The 25,030-nt window shown below is 41.7% G+C and overlaps 1 protein-coding gene across 1 annotated transcript; it reads left to right on the forward strand.

Moving 5' to 3' along the window:
• Nucleotides 1-6,537: 6,537 nt before the first annotated feature.
• Nucleotides 6,538-24,935, forward strand: MAEL (maelstrom spermatogenic transposon silencer; the record flags this gene model as incomplete). Its single annotated transcript, XM_084201069.1, has 13 exons — nucleotides 6,538-6,669; nucleotides 7,071-7,157; nucleotides 9,236-9,338; nucleotides 11,230-11,385; nucleotides 11,868-11,909; nucleotides 12,522-12,649; nucleotides 13,405-13,459; nucleotides 13,797-13,938; nucleotides 14,662-14,724; nucleotides 15,355-15,487; nucleotides 15,701-15,779; nucleotides 16,505-16,599; nucleotides 24,858-24,935. 13 exons carry the CDS (start codon nucleotides 6,538-6,540, stop codon nucleotides 24,933-24,935), a joined length of 1,293 nt encoding a protein of 430 aa, XP_084057195.1.
• Between the last annotated feature and the right edge of the window lie 95 nt (nucleotides 24,936-25,030).

Below are 25,030 nucleotides of genomic sequence, written 5' to 3' on the forward strand. Positions count from 1 at the left end.
AGCACACATGTCCTGTCAAAGTTGCCTAAAGGCTTACACTTTTCCTTCTCTGCATACCCAGATAGCTCTGAGCACAGAGATGTCTAACAAACACCCAAGGCAAGGCTTTCACACATTTGGGGTGTCACAGCCAGGTCCTTGTCTCCTACCTAAAAACCTGGTCTGATCTGATGTTAAGGATTTCCCAGACTTTGTCCAGGATACTTGGAACGATGTGGTGGTTTCACTGGAGCCCTGGCATTAATGGTGTTTGAAACTGATGGCATAGAGGGGATGGAGCTGTAGCACACCTGGGCTGCTAGCTGCCATGTACCAGGTTTAGTGCTCCTGGGATGTGCTGGTCAGCAGGGCTACAGCGCTTGCCCAGCAGGTCCTGTGCATCCCACAATTCCATGACTGCAACTCCCAACACAAATGCTACGGTTTCTGGAGAGAAGACAAGCATTATCAGCTCTCATTTGAGTTCCCTGAGAAACCTGGAAGAATTGTGCTGATACCACGCATGAGGTCTGGGCCACGACATTCTCAAGAGGTCCAACAGTCAGCAAAACCCTGCATGGGAGCAGGGCAAGGGGAGTTCTTGTGAAAAGGTCTCCTGACTCCTAGGTATAAGTTACATCCTTGATCACGTAGGTGAGGTGTAAGGCACCCTGCACTCTTGCAGTCGTGGCACTGTTCAAAAAGAAACCCAGGATTCACTAAGTCAAAAGGTCAAAAAAGAAAGCTGACAGCTGTAGCTGACTGGTTAAATCATTCACCTAGGGAAGGGAGGCCTGCAGGCTCTCATCCCTGAGATGTTTATGCATTACATGTGAAACAATAATAATTACTGGTCTATACTTTGTATCACTCTCCAGAGAATTTGTACGTTTTTAAATCTCCATAACCAGGCTGAGAAAGAAATCAGCCGTGAGATTATGTGACAAAAGCTTGTCTCCAAAGCACACAAAGGAGTGCAGAGGGACAATGGCACTTCAATGGCTGGCAGCCCAACTAACAGCCTGCCCTGGCTCCTCCCACACCCACCACAAAAGCTCATCAATGGCCCATTTTCACAAGTCCAAAGAAGCACGGGGACACAATGGCAGATGGGAACCCTCAGATAGGAACTCAGAATAAAGGAAAACCATTCCAGGCTCTTCCTAGGGCAATCCCAGGAAAGCATCGGCTCCAGGGTAGGCTCCAGAATACAGACTGGAGCCTGTCACGATGAGCCAACACCACAGCAACTTTAGGACTGCGGGGGACTGTATCCTACAGATTTAGGACTCATTGGGGGATGCAAGGGAAGAGTGTTGCTCTAGGACACGAAACAAAACGACGCAGACACTGGACTTTCCAAGGTAAAAAAGAGGGAAAGTTTAATTCTGACTCCAACATTTATAGATTTCCAAAAGTGACAGTGAATTGGAGCATGACAGTGCCACCTCTCCAATGACACTGGACAAACCAACAGTTCATCAAATTCCTCCTCCTCCATAAAAGAATGCCAAACAATAAGTTATTTACATAAAGTGCATGAGAAAGTTCGTTACAAGTATGTAAACATCAGAAGGCTTAGAAGAACTTAAAAAAACAGGGTGACAGAAGAGCATCTCAGGATTGCTTAGCACTGCTTGTGGGATGCTTAGAGAAAGAATCAAAGGCAAAGAAAGGGAGAGATCTAGGTGATTTAGGAAGGAATAGGTAAAATAAATAGATGGATAAGGGGATAGAAAGAGCCAGTTGGTGTGAAAAGTTTTCTGGGTGATGTGCTTATCCATCATGCACACTGTGTTCCTTTCTTCTTATTAATTTCCTTTATAACTTCTTTTCTGAGTGAGCAACTCTCTGTTTTGAGTGTGTCCATGTGTATGGGGGGTCTGGTGCCAGGCTCTAGTCATGCCATGGGTGGGAGAGTCCATGTGCCTGGGCAACAGTGACTGGACAGACAGGAGTAAGCCAACTTAAATGCCAGCACCTGGAGTGGGACTGCAGGTAGAAAGGGCCCCTACGTGTCCCTGGGGCCAGGAGCTGGAATGAGTGACTGTCTGGGTGCCACCAGCTGGGCCTGGACTGCAGGCACTGGTGTGGCTGGGTGCCAGCAGCTGGGGAGCCCCGAGGGAGTGACCAGGATTACTGTCCCCTAGAGCAGACCAGCAGCCAGAAGCCCTCATGTCAGTGGTGCCAGGAGGGAGCGAGCGTGACAGTGTTAGTTACAATCCAGCTGGACTTCTTTGTGGGAAGGTGGTGTGCCCTGAGAGCCAGGGAGGGGGAGAGGATGGCTCATCTCTAATGGGAAAACCACAGCAGGAGCTGGGTTAGGCTGGGAATACATACTTGACCTTCACTTGGAGCTGGGAGTGTGGAGTTGCATCAGCCTTGCCTCTCCTGGGCTGATGGATCTGGCCTGATTCCTCCAACATAAACACCAAATATTTCCCTTTGTGGGGGAGTGCTGTAGCCCCAGACCAGCAGGTAAGTGGGGAACAGCAGATGTAGTCATTGTCAGGCTTTGTAGGATAACTTTGCTCATTTTTTCTGACAAGAAAAAAAAAACCTTCAAGGAAAGATTATAGCCTTAGATCCTGAACGAATGAAAATACATCACTGGCAGAAAAGTTCCAGATAGTTTTTGTGTCCATATAGTACCAGGGCACATAGTTCCTATTTTGAGATGCTGGCTAACTCCATGCATTGATGGAAAAGCAAAGGCTGGCAGAGGAGTTCTCTGGACCATTTATACTGATTTTGTAAATTCAATTCGGGAGCTGTGTTTCCAAAGCCAGGTACAGAGGACTTTAAGTGTTGGCATATCTATTAACTAAATTAAGCGCTTAAAAGAAACAAAAACAACAACAACAACAACAAAAATCCCAAGTAATATATAAATACTGGCACAACACTTGTTATCTGCTGGAAGGGCTCCAGTGGTACAAATGTTATTTTCAAATCAGTGTAAATGGTCCAGAAAAGCCCTTTGCCTGCTAAGTTAAACAGCAGACAAATTAAGATTTAAAACATGAGTTCTTCAGAGGCACTGGGCTCTCCTCAGGGCCCTGGGGAAGAATACTGATGGTATGATGCTCTGAAGATGATCTGTTCCCTGTTTTTTTAATCTGACCCCCACCCCACAGAGGAAAATCCTTTCTCTCTCTACTGCTTATGAATCTTATTTTCCAACCACACCTCTAGCCCTAGGAGAGCTATCACTGGAGCCTTGTGTTTTTCAAACAGTTGATGCACACATGATCTGAATTTCTTTAAAAGGAAGGGCTGCTGAAGGGTGGGTCCCAAAGCTGCACATGAGAGAAAAGAATATGATGTGAAGAAAAATAAAACACAAGTGCACAGATGCACTCCTAGCAACGACTCTTACAGCAATAAAACAGTAAACACTTGCCTTTCTGCCTGAAAGGACTAGGCTCTGTGCAGATGTTTATATTTACAAGATACAAGTCACTTCTTGCAGTCTCTTTCCTCAGAGACTTAGCATTAATGTATCTGGAACTAGGCTGGAATATAAATTATTTTCCACAGCAGTAAAAGTGACTTTAAAAATGCTTACCTTGAGGTTACATCATGATTTTCTACATTTTAAACAATGTGATTGACTCCTCCTGTATGTTTAACAGCAAATTTCCTGAGTGGAACACAAACCAAACTGTTTCTCAAGATTTGAGCAAGACAGAACTCCCTCCAGCATGAGCCAGCATTTTTTAACCCTCAGAGAAACCAGCCACCAGGGAGATGCAAGAGCAATCTGGTCTGAGCTTACCTGACAGCAGTTCCAGCATTGACAAACATAATCAGCTAAGTCAAAGGTTTAAGCCTGAACCTCCTTTGGAGCTGAGCAGATTTACCCAAAGATGAAAAAAAGTGGTTGGATTGAGGAAAAGAGGCAGATTTTCCCAGTCATTTGGAAATGCATAGACATGTTTCATCACTGGTTTTATCCTCATATTTAAGTTTATAGCAAATTCAAGAGGATTCCGGGATGGAGAGTTGCCAAGAATCTTCCATGTCAGTGCTGCACCATTTATTTTCATGGAGACTGGATAACTCCACTGAAGATGGCTGCATGAGAAGCAAATGGATGCTGAAGGAGATTCCCCAAAAGACAGGGGAACAGTGAGGAATGTGGGAGACATCACATGCCCTGGGCAAGGAAAATCAGGCCAGAAGTTAATCAGGGCCTATGCCAGTGTTACCACTCCAGTAACCCTGTCTCATGTCAAATGTAGGGTCCTCTGTTCCAGGCAACCAGATTTTTGCAAACTGATTAAACTTTGTTTTAAAGCCAATTGTGATTATTGACCTGCTGTGATTATTGCCCTGCTAGCTTCTCTTTATTTATTTTTTTTTACTATGGTCAGTGAAGATCATTTGATCTTTGAGAGATCAATAGAAAGCTTAAGGCAGGAAGCAACTCTGTGCCACTTATCAAGATGATGCAGATCAGATTATTTCCAGCTTTTATTTCATCTGAACTGTGGTTCCCTATGCAGTTTCAGTGAAGGAAGTGTCAGTTATGTCAACGAGATAGATGAAGGGGAAAAACCCCAAGAACCACAAAAAGCAACCCAAAACCACAAAAAGAGAGTCTGAACAGCAGCCTCAGTTTTGTGTGACATGAGCTCCCAAATAATTTCTAATAAACAAGTTTGCCCTTCCAAGTGCACACGTGCCCACTCACCTCCTCCACTTTCCTGCCATTTATTTCAAAACTAAACCCAGGGCTCTCACCTGAAGTTGGTCTCTGCTTTCCCCCCTTCTCCTTCCTGAACCTGGTGCAAACTCATGTTCCCATAGGGTATTTCTTATCCTTCAACATCCAAAGAACATTATAAAAAAAAAAAAGAAGAAGAACAGCCCTGCCACAGTTTCATCAGGACCTGCTGTGAGGTTCTTGTCCACAAAATTCAGATTCATCTACATGTGTGCAACAAGCCAATAATTACACACTTGAGAGAGACATTGATTATTTACTTATTTTGGATTTACACAAGCCTGGGTGCCTGGTGGTATTTCTCAAATCAGGCACAGCTCACTGGAAATGCCATTACTTACACACAAAAATGTTGTGTTAGTAACCTCCCAAGTATGATTGATAATAATTACCATACAATTACATACCAGACTCCTATGCATGCTCAGGGGAAGGATCTTGACCTGGACAGCGATCTTTTTGATCTGGAGGCGTGATTCTTACTATTGCAATGAAGGTAGTTAACATATATCCAGGTATGTTTAAGAGGCACCTGGATCTGACACTGGATGATGTGGTTTAGGGCTTACAGTGATAGTGCTGAGTTAGACTGGTTCATCTTAAAAATCTCTCCCAAACCTGATTTTAGGATTCTACAGGATGCATGGGCTTTGAACCTTTTGCCAAGTTGGCAATATATACATCTACACCTTGATTTACTTCATCCATAGAGCTTGTTTGCTACAGAATGTCCTGGACTAAGGGGTACTAATTGCTTACCTGGTTCTACTGACATACAGCATCTCCTCTTATTTTATGAAAGACAGGAAACCTAGGCTGGGTATTAGAAAGGAATTCCCTACTGTGAGAGGCACAGGAACAGGTTGCCCTGGGAAGTTGCCCCTCCCTGGAAAGCACTCAAGGCCAGGCTGGATGGAGCTCTGAGCAACCTGCTCTGGCAGCAGGCATCCCTGGAACTACATCACCTCTAAGGCCCATTCCAACCCCTTCACATTCCATGGTTCTGTGATCCTCGGGAAGCCCCAGCCTGTCCCACTGATAACACTCCTTTATCGCTGGTGTGAAAAACGCCAATCACTTGTTTTTAAAATTTTAAAAGTTTAATAGTAATAAAATGGTAATAATAATAATTAGAGTAATAAAAATTTTAGACAATTTGAAATAGGACAATATGAGACAGTAGAAACAAAGAGTTATGGACATCTGGGTACATTTTTCTGGGCAGCATAAACCCGAAAAAGGACACACGTTAACAGAGGATGAACCCTTAAAAACAACAGCCCGTTGCATATTCATACACTTCATACATGATGCATAAATTCCATTCAGACACGGGATTCTGTCTGGTCATCGTCAACTTCTTCCTCGGAATCCTCAAGGCCTTGTTAAGCCCGAGCGGGGCGGGAGGAAGTTCATTTCTTATGATAAGAGGGCAATAAATTCTTTTTCTCTGAAAGATTTAGGTGTCCTGTGGCTGCTATCTCGCTGCGAGTCCTTTCTTTTAAAAAAGCATCTTACATAGCACAGTTTCTATTTTAACATTTTGTTACAACCTAAAACCACATTTAACACACTACTTAAGAAAATTAATACAGCAACACTTCCTAACACAACACGTATAATACTCATTTTAATATTTGCGAAAAGCCAAATCATAAAAATCATAAAAGGCGCATTTTTCACGCTGGCGAGGAGCAGGCGAAGCTCAAACGCGGCGGCACGGCCCAGCTGCCACGGGAGGGAGGCCCCGCCATGGCGGCCCCGCCCCGCCCGCCCCTCATGAGGGGCCGCGCCGCAGCCGCGTGTGGGCAGCGCCCTTCGGCGAGGCCATGGCTCGGCGCGGCGGCCCCCGCAGCGCCTTTCTGTGGTTCGTGCACGATCAGCTGCCCGAGCTGGAGCGGCGCGGGCTGCCCGTGGCCCATGTGGCGGACGCCGTCCCCTACTGCTCCCAGGCGTGGGAGGTGAGGGCGGCGGGGCCTGTCCTGGAGGGTGGGCTCGGCGCCATTTCGGGTGCCCGCGCCCTGCTCCCCTCAGCGCGGGGGCTGCTCCGGGTCGTGTGGGTGGCGTGGCGGCGGCGGCATCCCCGGCTGGCAGGGGGAGTTCCAGGAGGTCTCTTGTTTGTGGCTCGCCCTCACTCGTAGGTAGTTCACCTTCGCCTTGCTGGGTGTTCGTAACCAAGGCTTATGGCGTTATTAGGAAAAAAGCGCTTGGGGGGTTTTGAGTTAGTCTTGGCGCCATCAGTAATGTCCTTTGGAAGGGCAGGAGTGATTTCTTACACATGGAGTTTGTTGGTTTGTGGGCCTACTAGAAGGAAGTAGAGAAAAGGTAGGTACCTTTTTATAACAGCTAATTTTTCTTCAAGTCCCTGACAGAGGAAGAGAAGACAATGTATGCAGAGAAGGCTCGTAAATGGAACAGCAAGAAATGCTTTCAGAAGACAGTAAAGGAGGTAAATGCTGACAATGGAAGGCCCTCAGTAAGAAGGAGGAGTAAACGGTATCGGGCTCTTTGTGCTCAGTTCCATAGGATGCTGTGCAAGTTCCACCTGCTCTCCACATCCTCCAGCCTCTGGCTGCATTAGTAGTACCTATCATTATACGGGTTATGCCAGTAATTGTTCTGGCTTGAATTGAGGGTGGAAATACTTGATACCTCTTTAAACCATCACAGCTTGTTCCTTTGGGCTCTTGTACCAAGTAAAATGTAGTTCTCTAACGCCCTAGCTTTATGTTTAACAGTGTTTTGCAGTGCTTGACTTAATTTTATTTTTTTTTAAATTTATGCTGTAAATTGGTGGTTCTTCTTGTCATAGGTTCACGTTGCTTTTGCTTTGTGGGTGTCATTGGTTTAGGTCTGGTGGCCTGAAAGTACATCTTAGAAGCAGCTGATTTGTCACCACACAGGAGGAGCTGTGTGGTGAACCCGGTCAATGAAATGTGGCCTGTGCACAAATAGAATAACTACACCCTGCCGTTATTTTTAGGTTGGTTGGATGTGGGAGAGAGTAGTAACAGTGTTGTGGAGAACAATATAGAAGTAGGCATTTGGGTTGAGTGTATATGGTTGTGTCTGAAATGGTGCTAAACAGATAATTTCTGCTATTTACTGCCTTGAAAAGGTATTGGTCCTGTTAGTTTGTTTCTATCTCTTTTCCTTTCCCAGCACTTCTCTGAAGCAGAGTTACTTAAGAGTTTGAATTATGTGAGGTGTCAGCTTATTTTATTTCATTTCAGTCTTTGTTAGTAGTGTAAAAACTTGTGTGTCCAAGGAAAGATGGTTACTGTCTGAGTAAATGGATAATACTGCATTTAGTTCTTAATGCTCTATTACTAGATAATGACTGTGAACTATGAATCAATAGTGAGGATAAATTCCAGGACTTCAAAAGACTTATATGGTGACAGAGGGAATGACAGGATGATCGTAGTTTGGAGTAACTAGTAAAAATGGATTAGTTAAATTAGTCTAGACTAGAAGGGCGGTGTTAGGCAATGTTTTCTGGTTTTGGGGACCTGAATGTCTGGGAGAAAGCCGTTTAAAATGTGATCATCCTTGTGTCGTGTAGCAGGCTGAGTGTGTGTAATTAATGGAACTGCATTTTTAAATGTCAGAGAGAACTAAGTGAAATGGCAGGTAAGTCACAAATGGAGGCCTCTGTGTTTTCTTCCAGAAATTGTAGCATTTTAGAAGATTGCAGTCAGGCAGAGGAATGAATAATGGCTTTCCCAGAGTAAAGATCACCATCCTTACTGTATCAGTGGGAATAGGCAAATGTGGATAGATGAGATTATGTATTATTCATCCCAGCCCAGTACACAGACAGCCATGGTCACGTTGTGTGGTGAAAGTCCATGTTCTTCTTTTGGAGGTGGCCAGAGTTTGCTTAGGTGGGAGTAAATCCTCATCTTGTTTTAAATAGTTCAAACTGATAACGAATTAACTTTGGCTGAGATGGTTATCTGCAATCAGTGCACCTGGGTGTGGATGTTATTCCCAATTTGGGTTTCAGTGATCAGATTCTGTAAGGCTGCCAGGTTTCTTTTCCTGTCCTATTAAAAGCTTATTGTTCATGAATGGATTTTCACAGCAATCCAATGACTTCCAATGAGGCTTTATCAGTTTTCATGAACCTGTTTCGTAGTCAAAGACAACTAACACATGTGCCAGGTGCTTTTTTCATAAAACTTGGGGAGAAAAGTTTTAAATTCCAGTTTGAAGAGTTCCTTGCCTATGGCAAGTGGTTGAATTTAAGAAAATAGTTTTTTTTTTTTTTTTTTTTTGTATTACGTTTTGTAAATTTAGCTGTAGTTCTTTCATGCAGTAATGGGTTGACAAAGGTACTGAAGAGAAATCTTGATTTCCTGGCCTGCAAGTATACAGGCACTTTAATATATTAAACTTTTCCACCTAACCACAGCTATTAGTGGGTATTGCATTTTCCTCTGATATAAGGAGCTGAAGGATTTTATTTGGGGCAAGAAGATTTTTGTTGTTGTTGATTTTTTTTAACTTTCTCATCTTTTCCAGATTTGTAATGTGCCTGATCCAGTTCCTGCTCCTCTGACCACAAAGATGCCCAGTGTTACTCCTTTGCCAGATGCCTGTGCTCTCTCTTGGAAGAATGATCAGGGTATGGTGATTTTAAAGCAGTTGGTCCTGGTAGATGAGAGTTTCCCTTTGAGGATATTCTCAGTGGTACCTGTACAAAGACTGTTTACATTTTGCTAAAAGCCATCTGTGTCAGATATTTTACACTACTGGGCTACTGCTTTAAAAGGTAGAGGGACATCAAGGAAAATACTGTTCCAACCTCCAAGAATTCTATCCTCTGTTTTTTAGCTCAGTGGGAGTATAGCCACTAACAGTTTCTTCACAGTTATTTCAAGGTTTTTAAGGAAAAGGTAGTTTTTCAAGTCCTACATTTATGATTTGACGAGGCGTAATCCAAGTTCAGCATAAAAGAATACTTGTATTGATTTCAAAGGGTTAAGAATTGCTAGATATCAATGTTCAAAATTGGTATGATAGAGGTATTAAGTAAAGTAGGGGCCTGGCCTCATTGGGAGAATAAAAGAGGGAACATGCACTCTGTCAGTGCCTTTATAACATCCTGACTTGCTTCCTTATTGAAAGAACTCTCAAAAACTAAGCCTTTCTAACCTGTACCTGTCTTCAGATGGCTGAAGTGAACATATTTGTAATCTTCTACCCAATGAATATTACATTATTCTGAAAAATAAGAGGTAGTGCTTACAAGGTAAGTCAAGAAGCCAGTTCATATAAGCTGTATCTGCTGTGTGGTTAAGTCTCAGCTCCAGCTTTTTACTTCAGTCTCTTGAACTGTTTTCATGTTGTCATGGTTATGGGGGAGCAAGAAACAGTAGCTCCATAAAAAGTGCAGTGCTTATTAGTGCCCTCTGTGCCAGGGGTCATGCTCCCCTGTCATTGTGATGCAGATTTGATTGGGCTGATCATGCTGGCTGGCTTGAGTTGGCACAACTCATATTTTAGCTGAATGAGAGGCATACTGATAAAGGATAATTGAGATACATTTCATGATGCTGCTCTTAATATTTCTCAGTTAAAGTTCTGTATGGTTCCCTGGAGCTAAATCCATTTCTTCATAAGGTAGGAGAGGTGTCTTTCCTATGACCCCTGAGCTTGTACAGTTTAAGACCCACATAAGGGAGCATGACCATTCAGGCTTAGGGCAACTGGTGTTAAATGTCCTAAAGACTGGCATACAAAGTTATTTATGTGTGAAGATGGTTACACATCTCTAGTAGAGCAAGTAGGACTTTTTTGATGAGAGGCAGTAGTTAAGAGTAAGGAATAAATATCTGTATTAAACTTCACTGAGGACATTGTGATGGTTGTGAAGAGGATGATTAAGGTGTATTGTAAAATATTTGTCACAGTTGGATACTTTTTAATTAGTAAATGATAAATCTGTTCCTTAACATTTGTGTTGGGTATTCTTGCCACTTTCTTTGGGAGCTCATTTGGTGGAGAAGCAGTCCTTTTATTTAGCAGACTTCTCATCTTCTTGCCCCACAGGATTACTACCGACTCATTTAAATGGTGTAAGCTGCCAAATTTAGCTTGTGAGTCTGTTTTGCAGCTACTGATTTGGTTTTCCCCTAACCTTATTTTATCAAAGGGCAAAGAGACTATCCTTAAAAAGAATAATGGTTCCTGTTGGATTGCAGGCCTCTTAACATCATGTGGGTTTGGAGGTTGGCTTTTTTTTTAGTTGCTTGTATTTGTTGGGCTTTTTGCCCCATCTCCACACACAGTAGGATCTCTGGAAAGTGTCCAATGTACCTGAATTCTGCATAAGTATTGTTACCTTGTCATCTTGGATACAGAGGAAGAGCTGCTGTGTGTTTTGTGTGGTTGTTACTCTGCGCTCAGTCATAGGAGAAAGTTCACCAAAGCTTTCCCTGGATGAGGGGAGACAAGCCTAGCTTCTGTAACCTCTGGTGGCTTGTCTGAAGATGGTTTTGGTCTTTTTCTTTCAGATATGGTTGCAGACATCTTCTACTTCCTGGACATATACAGCTACGGGAAGCTGCCTCCCCACTGCGAGCAGCGCTTTCTTCCCTGTGAGATTGGGTGTGTCAGATACTCCCTGCAAGATGGCATCATGGCTGATTTCCACCACTTCATAGATCCAGGTGAGTTCCAGGAAAGTCAGAAATACTGAGGTGAGAGGGAGGCTTTCTAGAGTCACTGCTGCTCAGGTTAGACTTCTGATATTAAGACAAGTTTATTTCTTTGCTTATAAATGGTCAGACTTCTTAAAATATCAGAGCAGTGCTGAGCTTGTTTCTGAAGAGAATTAGTGTCAGAGCTTCATGTAACTCCAAAGAGGGTAGGCTAAACCCAGGAGGATCTGCACGTGTTTGTGTTTTATATTTCATGTCAATTAATGTTGCTCTTAGTTGGACCTAAACACACTCTGCAATGCACTTTGTTTTTTAAAATGCATAGAACTGAAAATAGCTTTTCCAGAAATAGTTGTGGCACTTTCACAAGGCCACAAGGGAAGATGAAGCTGTTCTTTTCTGTATGTGAAGTTGTGGTGTATAGTGGAGAGTTAAGGATCTCTCCTTGGTGGTGTTAGATGATGATTGTGCTTTCTCCTCTTTTTTTGTAGAAGTACCACCACGTGGTTTTCGGTACCACTGCCAGGCTGCTGGTGAGTATTAATGGAGAAAAAGAATGGTGTGCAAAGGTGTGCAGTTTTAGACTCAGCCTATCTGACCTCTGTCCAAATGTTTTGTAATTCTTGATAGTCCTTGTGTGTATCTTCAGCATGAAGTGCTAATTAACAACAGGGTAACTCCAAGATACTACTTTAAAGTTATGTTTAGCAGCTTGGCATATATTAACAAAACTAAAATATCTGCACCATTGTTGTGTCTGGCTTGGCCTGCCTGTTTCCTTTGTGACTCTCAGTAATGTTTATAGACTCCAGTTTGTTTTTATTAGGACACTTCCTCTCCTTGTGTACAGAGGGAACAAACTTGGCCTGTGTACGTCTAATACTTGGATAATGGCCTTTTAAAAGGGGCAGGATTGTGAGTGTTTGCTCACAGCCCAGGGCTGCTGACAGAAGCAAGGTTTTGGTAGCTTAAACACAGACTCTCTGTGGAGAGGAGTGTGTGTGTGTTTGTGTGCATATATATGTATACAGAAAGATAAAAAGGAGGAGGGAACCGTATCTCTTAAGGAAACTGAACTTCTCACAATTTTGTGGTTTGTTTTGTTGGTTTGTTTTTTTTTCCTGTCCCCCTTCCCCCTCCATTAGGTGATGAAACCCATAAGATCCCTATATCTGGATTTCACCTTCCTCGTTCTTGTTACGCAGTTGTCCTGCGGGAACTTGTTGAGTTTGCCCAGCCAGCCAGGGGTGCTCAGCCTCGCTTCTTCTGCAGGGTATGGCCAAGGTCAAAGCTCTAAATCTCCCCTTCTGCTTTCACTTCTGTTGGATGACTAAGGAGGTAGTTTACTCTAAAACCTAATCAGTGTGCATATAAGTGGGGAAAGACACTTTTTCCAAAGTGTCCCAGTTCCATGCAGGAAGAAACGGACTGTAGAAGCCAACCTTTTTATAAAGCAGAGACCTAATTTTCTCCCTTTTTATTTTCAGCTTACACTTCTGGCTCTAATCTACTGATGAACAGGGTCTTTTATTCTCTGACATTGTTATGACTTTGGTTAAGGGCTCCTAAGATTTGACTTAAATTGGATGTGTTCAATAATAGTCATAAATCCTGCTTTTTTTGAAAGGATATTTTTACGTTTTCGTGACTCTTTTCCCCATGAGAATAACACGTGTCTTAAATTTTTGCTCAAGTTTCATTTTTTCAGGCAACAGAACAAAATGTTAGGATTCAGAGGTGTTCAAGTTTCGTAACAGGTATATTATGTTTCAGTTCAATTCAAACCTAATCTTAATCTTTAAAAAGTAGGGAGGGACAAGATACTGGGTTTCATCCGTAAATACAGGGCTCTGAAGAAGTATGCATGAAATTTGGGTCCTCTTCAAGATTGTCATCAGGGAGATTGCATTCATTGCTACAAGCAATTTTGGTTTGGAGGTGGCTTTTTCAGACCTGGACAGAAGTCATGTAAGTGTCAGAATTCTATGCTGTGCTCCTTTGAGATGACAGAAATCTTTTTTTCTCCAGTCTAATGACAGATTCCGAATTAACTGGTGTCTTGGTCGAATGGCCAGCATAACAGGTAGGGAATGGATCATTTTTGTCTGTCCTTTTCCCCTCCTATCCCCAGAAGTAAGGGCTGTGTAATCATGAACACCTGTATTTGTCTGAAAAGCGTGTCTCAAAGTTTTCATAAAAGCTGGTTCTGATAGCTTGAACTCCTTTGCACGCTCCTTCCTCTTCCTTTCTCCCACCACTTTCTAGGAAGCCAGGTTTTATTAAAACAGCTGTTGGAATATCTTTGAGCTTTGATGCTGTGATAAAGAGCTGGGCAGTGAACAGGGACTGAGTGAGAAATGAGCTGAGTAGGACATTCAGTGACTCCTGTTCTCCTGGCCTGGATTTTCACTGAACTGTAGGCATTGAGAGCCACTGGGAGCTTTTTGCAGTAGAAGACCTGATAATGAAATTGTACCAGAAGAAACACCAAAAGGAGCCATCCAAGATCTGGGTGTATAGAAAACTGGATGTCTGCCTGTGGGATTTCTCTAGTAATACCAGGTGTGTTGGGTGGTTCTTTGTGTAAATGTGCCTGCTTTCAGATTCTTCTGTGTTGGTACAAAAAGTGATATTTGCTTGCAGTGCTGCTGGAGCATATTGGGTTATTATGCAGTTAATTTAGAAATAGACTCTAGTGCTTCCTCTGCTGCTAATTTAAGAAAAAAACCAATAATATGATCTTAAATTTCAGTAGATTAAAAAAAAAACTATGTAAATAATTCTTGGAAGTCTGCTCGGAATATGGATTTTAAGATCCATTGGGTTCATCGTTGTCACTTTGTCTTATAGTCAGGCAGTTTTGTGTTCCCATGAGTGTCTTCACCCTAGAGGGGGACCTTAAGGAGGATGGAAGAATGTACTCTAAAAGACAGGTTTGGAGAGGAAAGTGAAGGTGTTTATGCTGGGAGAAACTATTTCACATTAATGGGAAGCTTGAAATTATTCAAATGGTTTAAATTCCATTTGTCTCTTAGGGTTCTCTTTTCTCCCTGCCCCCCACCTCAGCATGAAGTAGATTGCCTGATAAGCAGACCTTTAAGCTCTGCATAAACTACTTAGGGCAAAGCTATTGAACTCTGTGAAATTTTAAAGGTACTGCATGATCACTGTGACAAAAAGATACCATTTTTAATATTTGTTCCTCTTCATCTGGCTAGACCAACTGTTCTTGTTGATTAACAATGTAGGTGCTTCTGAAATAAGCCTGAAATTCATTTCATGTAGGTGCAAGTGGCATGAGGAGAATGATATAATCTGCTGTGCCCTGGCATCCTGTAAGAAAATGGGGTGAGTGTTGCTTGAGGAGTTGACTCCAGAATGGTGGCTTTTATTTTGTTAGCATTGCAATGCTGAGAAAAGTCTTAATTACATTAAGAATTAAGAATTAAGAATTACATTCTAATTCAAACAGTGGTATTCTCATTATGCTCTGGGATATCTCTACTTCGGAAACTTCTATACTGCCTGACATATAATGTAGATGCATAAGGTCCTGTAATCTTTTTGGTGGGGAAAAAGGAAAAATAAATAGTTTGGAAATGAGGAAATGCCATTTATGATCTCTGTTGGCAGCAGTAGTAGCACTTAGAGAGGCAATAATAAATAGTCTTTTATTCAAAAAACTCATCATGAAGTGCTATGCCCTGAAAAAAAAATTGCTTTTCACACTTTTGTGTGCTGCATTTGATAATGTGGGGAAGCAGTTTGGTTTTATTTCATGTGTAGTTGTACAACAGACTGGTGGTCTTGGAAGGATGCAGGGATGCTGGCAGAAAGTCCTTCTGCCCTCTGGTATCTGTTGTTGCTTTGGCTGCTTTTGTTTGCCAGCTGAAGAACATAAAATGCTGTGCTTCCCCACATCAGCATTCTAGCCCTCTTAGCCAGACCTTTCTTGTTTTACTTTTTTTCTTGGTCAAGTTACTGCATCAGTAAATCCTTTGCTAGTATGTATGGAGTCCCACTAACTGGAGCTCACCTCCCTCTGCAAGACTCTGATCATGATCAAAGCACAAATACCAGGATTGTAAAACTGGATGCTGGACATACTCAGGTCAGATTTTTTCAGTTGATACCCTGATTTATTTCCAGTTGCCAATTTCACACGAGCTGTTTTGTCTTTGGGTGCTGTCCTTTGTGACATATGTTGGGCAGACCGATGAACTTGCAGGGTTTTGACCATGATCCATAGGTTTGATGGATAGTGGGGTATTTTCATGTTAGCAGATACATGTACCTTATTTTGAATATTTGTATTTTCATACAGAAAATGAAAGCTGAGAGTTCTGAATGCGACAAACCTTTGGGTTCTCCAAGACAGGATCCAGAGTTTGTTCCTTCTAATTGTGAGTTTGAAACTTGGACTTTTTTTTAGTTGAAAGAGCTCTTTATACTTAATCCAGTAGTTATTTTTTCAAATTTCTGGGCTTAGGTGTTGCCTGAAAGTGCTGCACAGCTCACACTGAAGACTCAAGGAGGAAGAGCTGGCCTTTTGTTACTGGACAGAATCTTAGGGTCAAAAACATCTCTCAAAATTAAGTTTTTCTTAGAAATGTTGCTCTCTGATTTATACTTTTCTGTTACCTGAAGCCATTCCCATGCCCAGGTGCTTTGAGGCAGGGCTGTGTTTAAAGTACTCTCCATGTTTCTAAATCATTGTATGTACAGAATGAGCTGGTCCTTGTTCCAAGTGTTCTGTCACAATTCAGTTAAAAGACTTCTCTTTTAAAAGTTTCTATTTGCAGAAAGGATTTTTTTTACTAGAAGACCTCTGAGCTCAGTTCATTTGAGCATTTCATGGCTAGCCTTCAGAGGAACAGGTTTGCAAAATGAATAAGAATTCTGAGTTTGCAGTTTGATACCTTATGCATAAGATCCATGCTGAGTTAAACTCTGTTCCACCTGGAAATCATGATCTTATGGTCTTGGTGTTTGTGGAGGACGCAACCTGCCTGACTTTTTGTATCAGAGCTGTTGAATAGGTTCAGCTCCACAGCATGAAGAATAATTCCATTAATTTATGCAAGCTTTAAAGGCTGATTTGATGTGCAAATTGTATTTAATTTATTAGGTGATTCTCCATGTGGTGTGAAGACCTCCCCTTGTGGAACAAGTGTTGTACAAGGAAGAGGAATTATTCGATTGCTGAGAAGTGCATCTGATCAAGTCTTTCAGTAATTGAAAATCTCTTTCACATCCAGGACAGCTGTAAATTCTAATTTTCTTTGTTTCCCTAAGATAACTAGTAGTTTCTCCAGACTGCAGTTTTTCATCTTCTGTACAAACCTTGGCAGTTGTTCTTGTTAGAATGATAAAACCATTGAGTGGATTTAAAGAATCTTGTTCATTATCTACAGGAAGACTTATTTTGAAGGGACTTAACAGTTACATCTTTAAAACTGCATGCTATACTAGTTGTATTTCTTAATGAAAAGAGTGCAAATTCAAGATTGATTAATCAGTATAATTGAATTAGAAGAATTCTTTAGTGACCATTGTGTAAACAATTTAAACTTTTTGCCTGGTTTCTTTTCCTAATAGCCTTCCCATCTCCTGCATGAGGAAGATGGAATTTAAGTGTGTAACAGTCTTGCTTCAAAAACTGGTGCGAGGGAGAAAGCATTGAAGGTGTGAAGGGCTGCCCTAGGGGAATTAATGAAAAGTCAGTAGTCCCAAAAGTTTGCTGTAATATATCAGTTTTAGCCATGAAAAATTTGAGTGGTCTTTCAAGGCAGAAAAGCAGATTCTATGTAAAATGTCTTGAAAGAAATACTGTGGCAAATTAATCTATCTGTTAATGTTCTTAGAGGCACAGGCTGTATTATATACATCAGGGACAAGTACTGCATAGATTTTTTTTTTTTGCTTACATCAGTTTTCTTTTTAAGAAATGCATGTCCCTCAAACTTTAGAGACTGAAGAGAAGTGTAGGTGTTATGGGGTTGGTTTGGTTTTGGTTTTTTGATAGTTTTTTTTTGAAAGATTACCAAATTCAAACATACATTTCACAAGAGTTTAGTCAGGCTGGGTAGATACCAGTCATAATTATTTGGGGGTGCATAAAAAGTGTCTTGACATTTTCTGAGAAAGTTAGGTGTTCCTTTTTACGGCGGTAGTGGTTGGACTAATCCCCAAGAAGTTGTCTGTCTGTGCTTAGTCCATGTGTCTCCTAAGCAAGTGATTCTGAGAAATAAGAGCTTATTTTGTTAAGTTGTTCCTAGATTTTGTACCAACAGATGTCCAGTTTTGAAATACTATTTCCATAGCAACTAACTGTGTGAAGATTTCATTCCTTGTAGGTACTGAAACTCAAGATGAGGTGGTTCGTTCCCTTGAATAAGGAAAAAACCCAACAAAACAAATGCAAGCAAAACCCAAAATACAGCCAAAATAAGAGGTTTATTTGAGCATGCTGATCAGTGTATCAGAAAAGGCCAACTGCTGCTTTAGTTTGAAACCTGTTACAGTTGCTACGAGGCCAGTTGCACCCTTTCTTCCACTGTTTTAAGATCACTGAAGCATTTCTATTCTTACCCAACTGTTCACCTTTATCACTGAATTTTCTCAATTGATTCTGTATTTCCTTTCGTGGAGGCTGCTGTCCTACCTGCTGATTTTCACCAAATAAGGGACATTCAAGCTGTAAGGCTGAAATTTACCAATGAAGCACCTGGGAATGTTGTAACAGACTGACAGTGACTGACAGTGTCTATCAAGTAGTGCTAAAGGCTTTTCTGCATTTGTATAGACTTGTCCAGGTTCCTTAACTGACAGCCACTGCTGCATTGATGTTTCATAATGTACAGAACAATTGGTTTTGAAGTATTTTCAGAGTTCACTGTTGCAATAAAAGTTTGTTTCAGTTCTTACGTAGGAGAGAATTTATTAAAAATTGTTGTTAAAACACTTACTTGGTGTTAAGTACATAAACATAAGAACATTTTTTACTAAGCTAAATGTATTACATATTAAGACTGAGATAAAGAATATGAGCAGAAGTGGGAAAATGGCATTAGGATTCTGTGGCATATCTGTACCTTACCACCTGTAAATTAAAATAGCACATAAGATGTAGAAGATCTAATTATATGCTGTAGGCAGCGGGCTGTTAACTGGGGCAGTAACTGTCTTAGTGTAATAACCAACAACTATAGAGAGGTTTTCTTGTAGTGAAAATCATAAGATCTATGCCATTAGAATGAGTACACTAACTTAAAGTAGCCCATTTCCTATTGTTATTCTGCATTTATTGAGGGAGAGCCCTAACAGCTGCTGAAGGATGATAGAAAATTCTTTCATTTTGGAACTCTGCTTCCTCGACTGTTCTGCAATTTGCAGCTCTTGATTTCTGCAAAAATAAATTCTGAAAAACAAGTACAATAAAAGTAATGCTTCTCTCCTTTAATTAAAGGAAAGTAAAGATGAGGGATTGCAGCCTTAGCCCACTTCCTAAGTGCAAGGAGTAGTACTGGTAAGGCACAAACTGTGTCAAAATCAGGCCAAAATTCTCCCCACTTGCATGACAAAATTCTGGAGGGGACACAAAACCAAGACAGGGCAGGATGGCTCTTGAGCAGAGTTTGAGTGGTGCAGCCTGGGAGCTCTAAACATGCACCTTCCACTGGATGAAACCTAATGGTGACAGCACTCTGCATGTGGGTGTGTGGTAGCACATGGGGTTGGTGAGCTGACTAAAGAGCTGGTTTTGTAAAGGAGACAGTTGATAGAGTCCGTCAGACCTGACTTTCTGCCCTCCTATTAAGCAGCTGACTCTCTTCCATGACAGGAATGAGTAAAAAGTTGTCCTGGTTTAACACACACATTGCAGAGTTATTAGGTATTTTTGCCCTTGTTATAATAGTAGTAGACAAGTGGTTAATTGTACATTGCTACTCTAAAGGTTTGGCCAGAACAGTTGTCTGAGGATCATGAAAACAATGACTGCAGTTACAGCTCTGCTGATCTAGTCTACATCAGTACATTGACCTGTAATCATGTTCTTTTACATTCTGTTTAGAGTATGTTAACATAGAGTAAGCAGCAGTTGCTGCTGCTTCTAATTTAACTGTTACTAATGCATTGCTGGCTTGTCCACCTTCTCCTTCCAAGAAAACTGCAGGAACCAGGGACGTGGCAGAACTTCCAGCATTCTTTTAGAAGAAAAAAACCTGGTTTTGACATCTTTATTTGAATTTTGCTTTGGGAGGCTGATCTTACCATTAGAGCTAAGGTGAATGTGGCCTTAGCCTTGTCTTTCATGACCAGCTGCCCATTCCCACTCAGCTGCACCCACAGCAATCCTCCTTTTTGCCCTCCATGTGCTTCACCAGATGAACTTTGGGTGTGCTTTGGCTTTCCTATCCCCATACCTGCACACACAGAGCGCTTCTGTGTTTCTCCGCAAGCACTTGTCCCTGCTGCTGTCTCCTGTGTGTTTCCTTTTCAGGGGTGAGTTCTGTCAGGAGCTCTATGGTCAGCCTCTGCTTGTTTTGCTGTTTGTCTTGGAGGAGGTGATACTTGAAAAATCACCTGGATCTCTTTCCAGCACTGTGTGCCACAGATGTCTTCCAAGCAGATCTATGAACAAGGCCAAGGACTGCTCTCCTGAGCTGCAGGGCCGTGATGCTGCTTTTTGCTGTTTTCCTCCCTCTTTGGATCCACAACTCCACTATCTCATGGTTACTGAAGCTAAATTTGCCCCCTGGCTTTCACATCCCTGACCAGTTTTTTCTTGTCCATAAGGATGAGGTCCAGCAGGGACCACCTTGGCTCCTTGGTCACTTGTGAGTGTCAGGCTCCTCACAGGTGTCTGAAGAAGGCCTTGAGACCTTCTCTCTGGCAGGGCTATCTGCAGCACACGTCTTGTTGGCCTGTCCTCTGTGTCCAGCCCAAGAGCTTCAGCTGGCTCATTGTCTGTTCTCAGGTGGAGCTCTGCATTCCACTGCTCTCTCACATGGACAGCAGCTCTCCCAGAAAAGAAGCTGGACAGTGTGTGGTGTGTGGAAGGGAAGCCACACTACCTCTTGACTCTTGATGTCTGTGCCAATTCTGGGGTCTGCATTACAACTTTTGCGTTATCAGAGAGTGTTTGCTGTGTCTAAGGCAAGATAAATCCTTATTGCATCCTTAGCAATATGTCACTCATCCAGATCGTAAAAGATAGAAACAAGGCAGCAATTCATTGGGGATTTTCTGTGTGGAGGATCTGTCAGGTGTCAGGCTGGAGGAAGCAGTGCTATGATCCTGGATAACAGCAACAGCTGATATTCATTCCACGGGGCGTGTCCTGTGCCAGCTGCCTAGAGTGAGGTCCATGCTGAGTCATTTCCCATTAGGAAACTTGCTGCCATTTCAGGGATTCTGGCTCTTGAGCTGTCACAGTCAAGTGGTTGGTGTGCTCATGGTCAGATTCTTCTGAATAAGTACTTGTTGTAGGTGAATGAAAACCTCTATTCTAGGAAAGCCTGTTTTGATTTTCTTGTAAAATAGTTGTATTTTTCTTTCTTGATAAGTTTTAAAAAAACATGTGTAATTCTTGTTGAGGGGCTGTGCTTTTAGACCTGTTAATTGAATTTAAAAGTTTTAACCCTTTCTGCTAGCAAGGATTTCAGACTTTGCCCAAAAGTAAAGTCACTCAAGTATATGTGTGAAACTGGGTTTTTTTTCTGGCTGATAGATGAAGTAGCTGCAGCTGACTGCAAAGACTTTTAACAACATCATTCCTTTTGGCAGAGTGAATGTTCTGTGGTGGAGCAGGAGAAAAACAAGTTTGTTATCTAGTTTCTGCCCTCCTGATGACTTCTGCAGGATTATCATCCCTCACTGTCACCCCAGAGTGGCCAGCCAATAAATTTTATTGCAATGATTTAGTAAAATGATTGCAGTCAAACACTTCTATTAATCTAACCGTGCATTATCTCTGTTCCCTCACTTTTCCGTAGTTCTGTCTTAGAGGTTGCCATTAAACTTTTCTGTTGTTTTCAAATAATTCCCTTCAATCCCTAGTGAACAGGTGAAGTGCAGCAGAAGTTACAAATTCCCTTATGTTGGGCTGCAGTATTTTAGTAGAGCTCTAACACATCCAGAATTAATCTTGGATGTTTGATCATTGTATTGTGAACTTCATCAGGCAGAACATTGCCTCGGTGTCTTTCCTGGAACAGTTGGTACAAATAAACAGAAAAGGAGTGCAGTTGCTCTAGCAACAAGGATGCTGAGATAATTAACTCCTGTCTTCCTGACAAGTTGTGAATTGTGCACTGTCCTAAATCTTGCGGTGGGCTGTGGCAGCACCAGCGTGTGTCTGTGATACTGGAAACACTTCCCAAGATCCTGAGAAGAGTGGGGAAGGCAGTGAGAGCAGATCTTGATGATTGTGTGGGAAATGGGGAGGAGTGGAATCCCTGGTGCCAGCTCTGTGTGCATTAAGGTTGGCAGTTCATTGAGGACAGTGTCTCCCAAACACAAGATTGGGAGATTGATTGGGAAGACTCTCTTGTCTTCATAGGGATCTTGTGGCTGCATCTTGGTGCAGTGTAAGGGACGGAGAAGCACGTGTGGGCTACACAGGAAGAATCCCTAAACACTGGCCAGGGCTGTAGGGATGTTGGGAAAGCAGATCTGTTCTGAGGAAGGCTTCAGGGATGAGAACAGCAGCAGTGGGAATTCCAGACCCCTGCAGTCCCTCCATCTAGATGTGCTGCATCCCAGGATGCTGAGGAAGCTGACTGACACCTTTTTGAGGCTGTTCTTTCACCTTTGGAAGGTCACAGAGAGCACAGGAAATCCATAGCAATGGGAGGCAAATACTGCACCCATCTATCAAAAGGGTGATCTAGGAAAGCCTGGGCTGCTCAGTTCCACTGCACTCTTTGGAAAAATCATGGAGCAAGCGCTCTTGGAATGTGTTTTTGGGTACAGGAAAGAGAAGTGGGGGACTGGAAAGAGTCAGCATGGATTTGCCAATGTTGAATTATGCCTGATCAGTTTGTCTGCTTTCTGTGATAAGGTTGTGAATAAAGTTGAACATAACTAAACAGTAGTTTACTGATTGCTATGTAAAGAATAAAGGGGGGATTTACTTTGCTACCTGGTCATACATTTTCTCCCTCCTTCCTGCCTGTGGAGGGAAGTGGCTATTAAAGTTTGGTATACATACATTAAATCTTTTCAATTAGTTAAGTATCACTAGCTTAATTTATCTTCCCTCCAAATTCATTATTGCTGGTTTAATTTTGCATAAGGTTGTGGCTATACTAGAGGTAGCTCTTGGAGTTATTCCTTTTTCGAAAGACATACACGACAGGCAGGAAATTAATTCAGTCGCAGGAAAACCCTGGAATAAGGCATGAGTTTGAATATGTGTATTTGCGTATTTCTGGCTGACAGAGTAGAACAAATTGGTTGAGGAAAAACACATAAAGCATTCTAATAAATGCACTACTTCTAAGGTATTTTTAAAAAGGTAAAAAATGATGCAGCACTGAATTATCTCAGCCATATCTCCATGTGCTATCACTTAGTTGATTTCTCAGTGCAGAAGTGAGCTTAGCATTGCAGAACTTGAAGTAGTTCTGTTTTAAATGTTGTCAAGTTGGACTCTTTCTTTTCCTCTGCTAGTTCTTATGGAATCTGCTTGCAGAGAATTAAATTAATGGGTTTGGGGGTTATTTTGTAAACTCCTCTGTATTTTGTGGCTGGTTTCTTTAGACAATTTAGTGCAGTTGCTTACTGCTAATCTGTATTTCCCTTCATGCCTAAAATGACCACTATACAAGTGTTACTTGAAGACTTCAGCTGACTAACAGCAATTAAGCTTCACCTATCCTAAAAGTGAAGAGTGTGGGACAGGTAGCAGAGTGTTACAATGGTTTAGTGGCCACTGCCAGTTTCTGGCTATATTTTGGGACTATTCTGCTGATAATTTTCAAGTCATTTTTCTCGTCTTTTCAGTTAGGATCTTTGAGAATCCACACTGTTATTCTTCACTGTTATTCCTGGTGGAGGAAACAGGTTGTGCTGACTAATGTCTGTAACATTTATAAAAGAAATAGCTTTTGTTTCACAGTAGAAATGTGTTACAATGGTAATTAGATAATTCACACTGTCCTTGCTTGTTACAGTGAGATTGGAATACATACCAGCTCTGCTTCTGAGCTGTGCACCAAATTTTATCTGCCTTCAGCTTCTCTGTGAAATGTTCTTTTTTAGCCATCCATTTTGCAAAGTTTTCTCATGCATAATGAGAAAAGGTCCTTAGAATGTCTTGCATTTCAGGTTATCCATTGCCAGAGAGATTTAGATTTGTGTGTTCTTTGTAAAGAACTCCTGTGGTTGGTCTTTTCAGTTGTTATTACTAAAATGAGTAATTGTATTTTAAGTATTATGTAAAACAAAGGTAGTCAGAAAGCAAGCCAGAATTACAGTTCTGGTAGGGTGGTTTTCATAGTTTGAAATCTAGAAAATACTGGTCCTGTGTGGGAGGATGGCTGCTTCTTCTTTGAAGTTAAATTTTAGATTTTTATTACAGTAACTGTTTGGGGGTAAAGGGTATGTGGGAGGCATTGCTGAAACTCCCAAAGTTGAAGATGCCATAAGGAGTTTTGAAAGGATAAATATTTTACTGCAAAAGTATTAAAAAAAAAAAAAAACAACCAAACTTTTAATTAGCTTTAATACCCATTGATAGTCCTTGGGGATGGACAGTCCATTCTCTTCCAAAGATACCAGTGGTAGGATTTCCCTTCACATCTTGCACAGAAAATGCAGTGCTTCTGATTAAATTGTTACAGTTTTGAACAAAAAGTTATTTTTCCTTTTTCCTTCCACTCCCCCTCACTTTTTTTTTCATTAAGGATGTACTTGCCATGTACATGCTCTCACATTGTCATTTTTTCAGAAGCAGCAGGAGCAATGGACTATTTCTGACTTGCACATGCAACAATCAGCAGGAAAAAGTAATGAAATGAAATGTAATGAAAATTAGGAGCTCTGGGAGCTAGAACTCAGAAATTCAGAAGTCTGACAGTAAATAGGCTACTAGAATGTTTCCAGTTCTTGTCAGCTGCCCATCTAAGTTCTTACCTTATCTGTGGCATTATTATGCACTGTTGTCCCAAACAGGGGACTCACTGGTCATCAATGGGGTTTTTTTTCCATATATTTATTTATATGTGTATGTATAATACATACAAAAAACACATTTAACAAAATGTCTTTAAAAATCATCTTGCTTCAACCTCCATAAAAGCAGTTCCTGTGTTGAACAGTGGTGAAAGCTGTGACATTTGCATGACTCAGTAAACAAGACCACCTTTCCTTGATGAAATGCAGTTGGTGACCTTCAAACCTTTTGTGGATCTGGGGATACATCAGCAGCTCTGTTCCTCTGTTCTCCAAATAGACCTCATAGTTTCTTTTTTCAGAAAGTTGGAAGTCTGGAAGACTGGTTATTTTTGGATGACTGGGTGCAGCAGTGCTCCGTGTGCATCTTTCTGCTATGAAAGTGTGTGTTATTGCTCACTGTTCATCAAGCACTTATTTCCAAGGAAGCAAGAATGTTCTCTCCCAGAACTCAAAGGCAGAGCCTTTGGCTTTC

Source organism: Fringilla coelebs, assembly GCF_963513975.1.
Source record: "Fringilla coelebs genome assembly, chromosome: 2".
Taxonomy (NCBI): domain Eukaryota; kingdom Metazoa; phylum Chordata; class Aves; order Passeriformes; family Fringillidae; genus Fringilla; species Fringilla coelebs.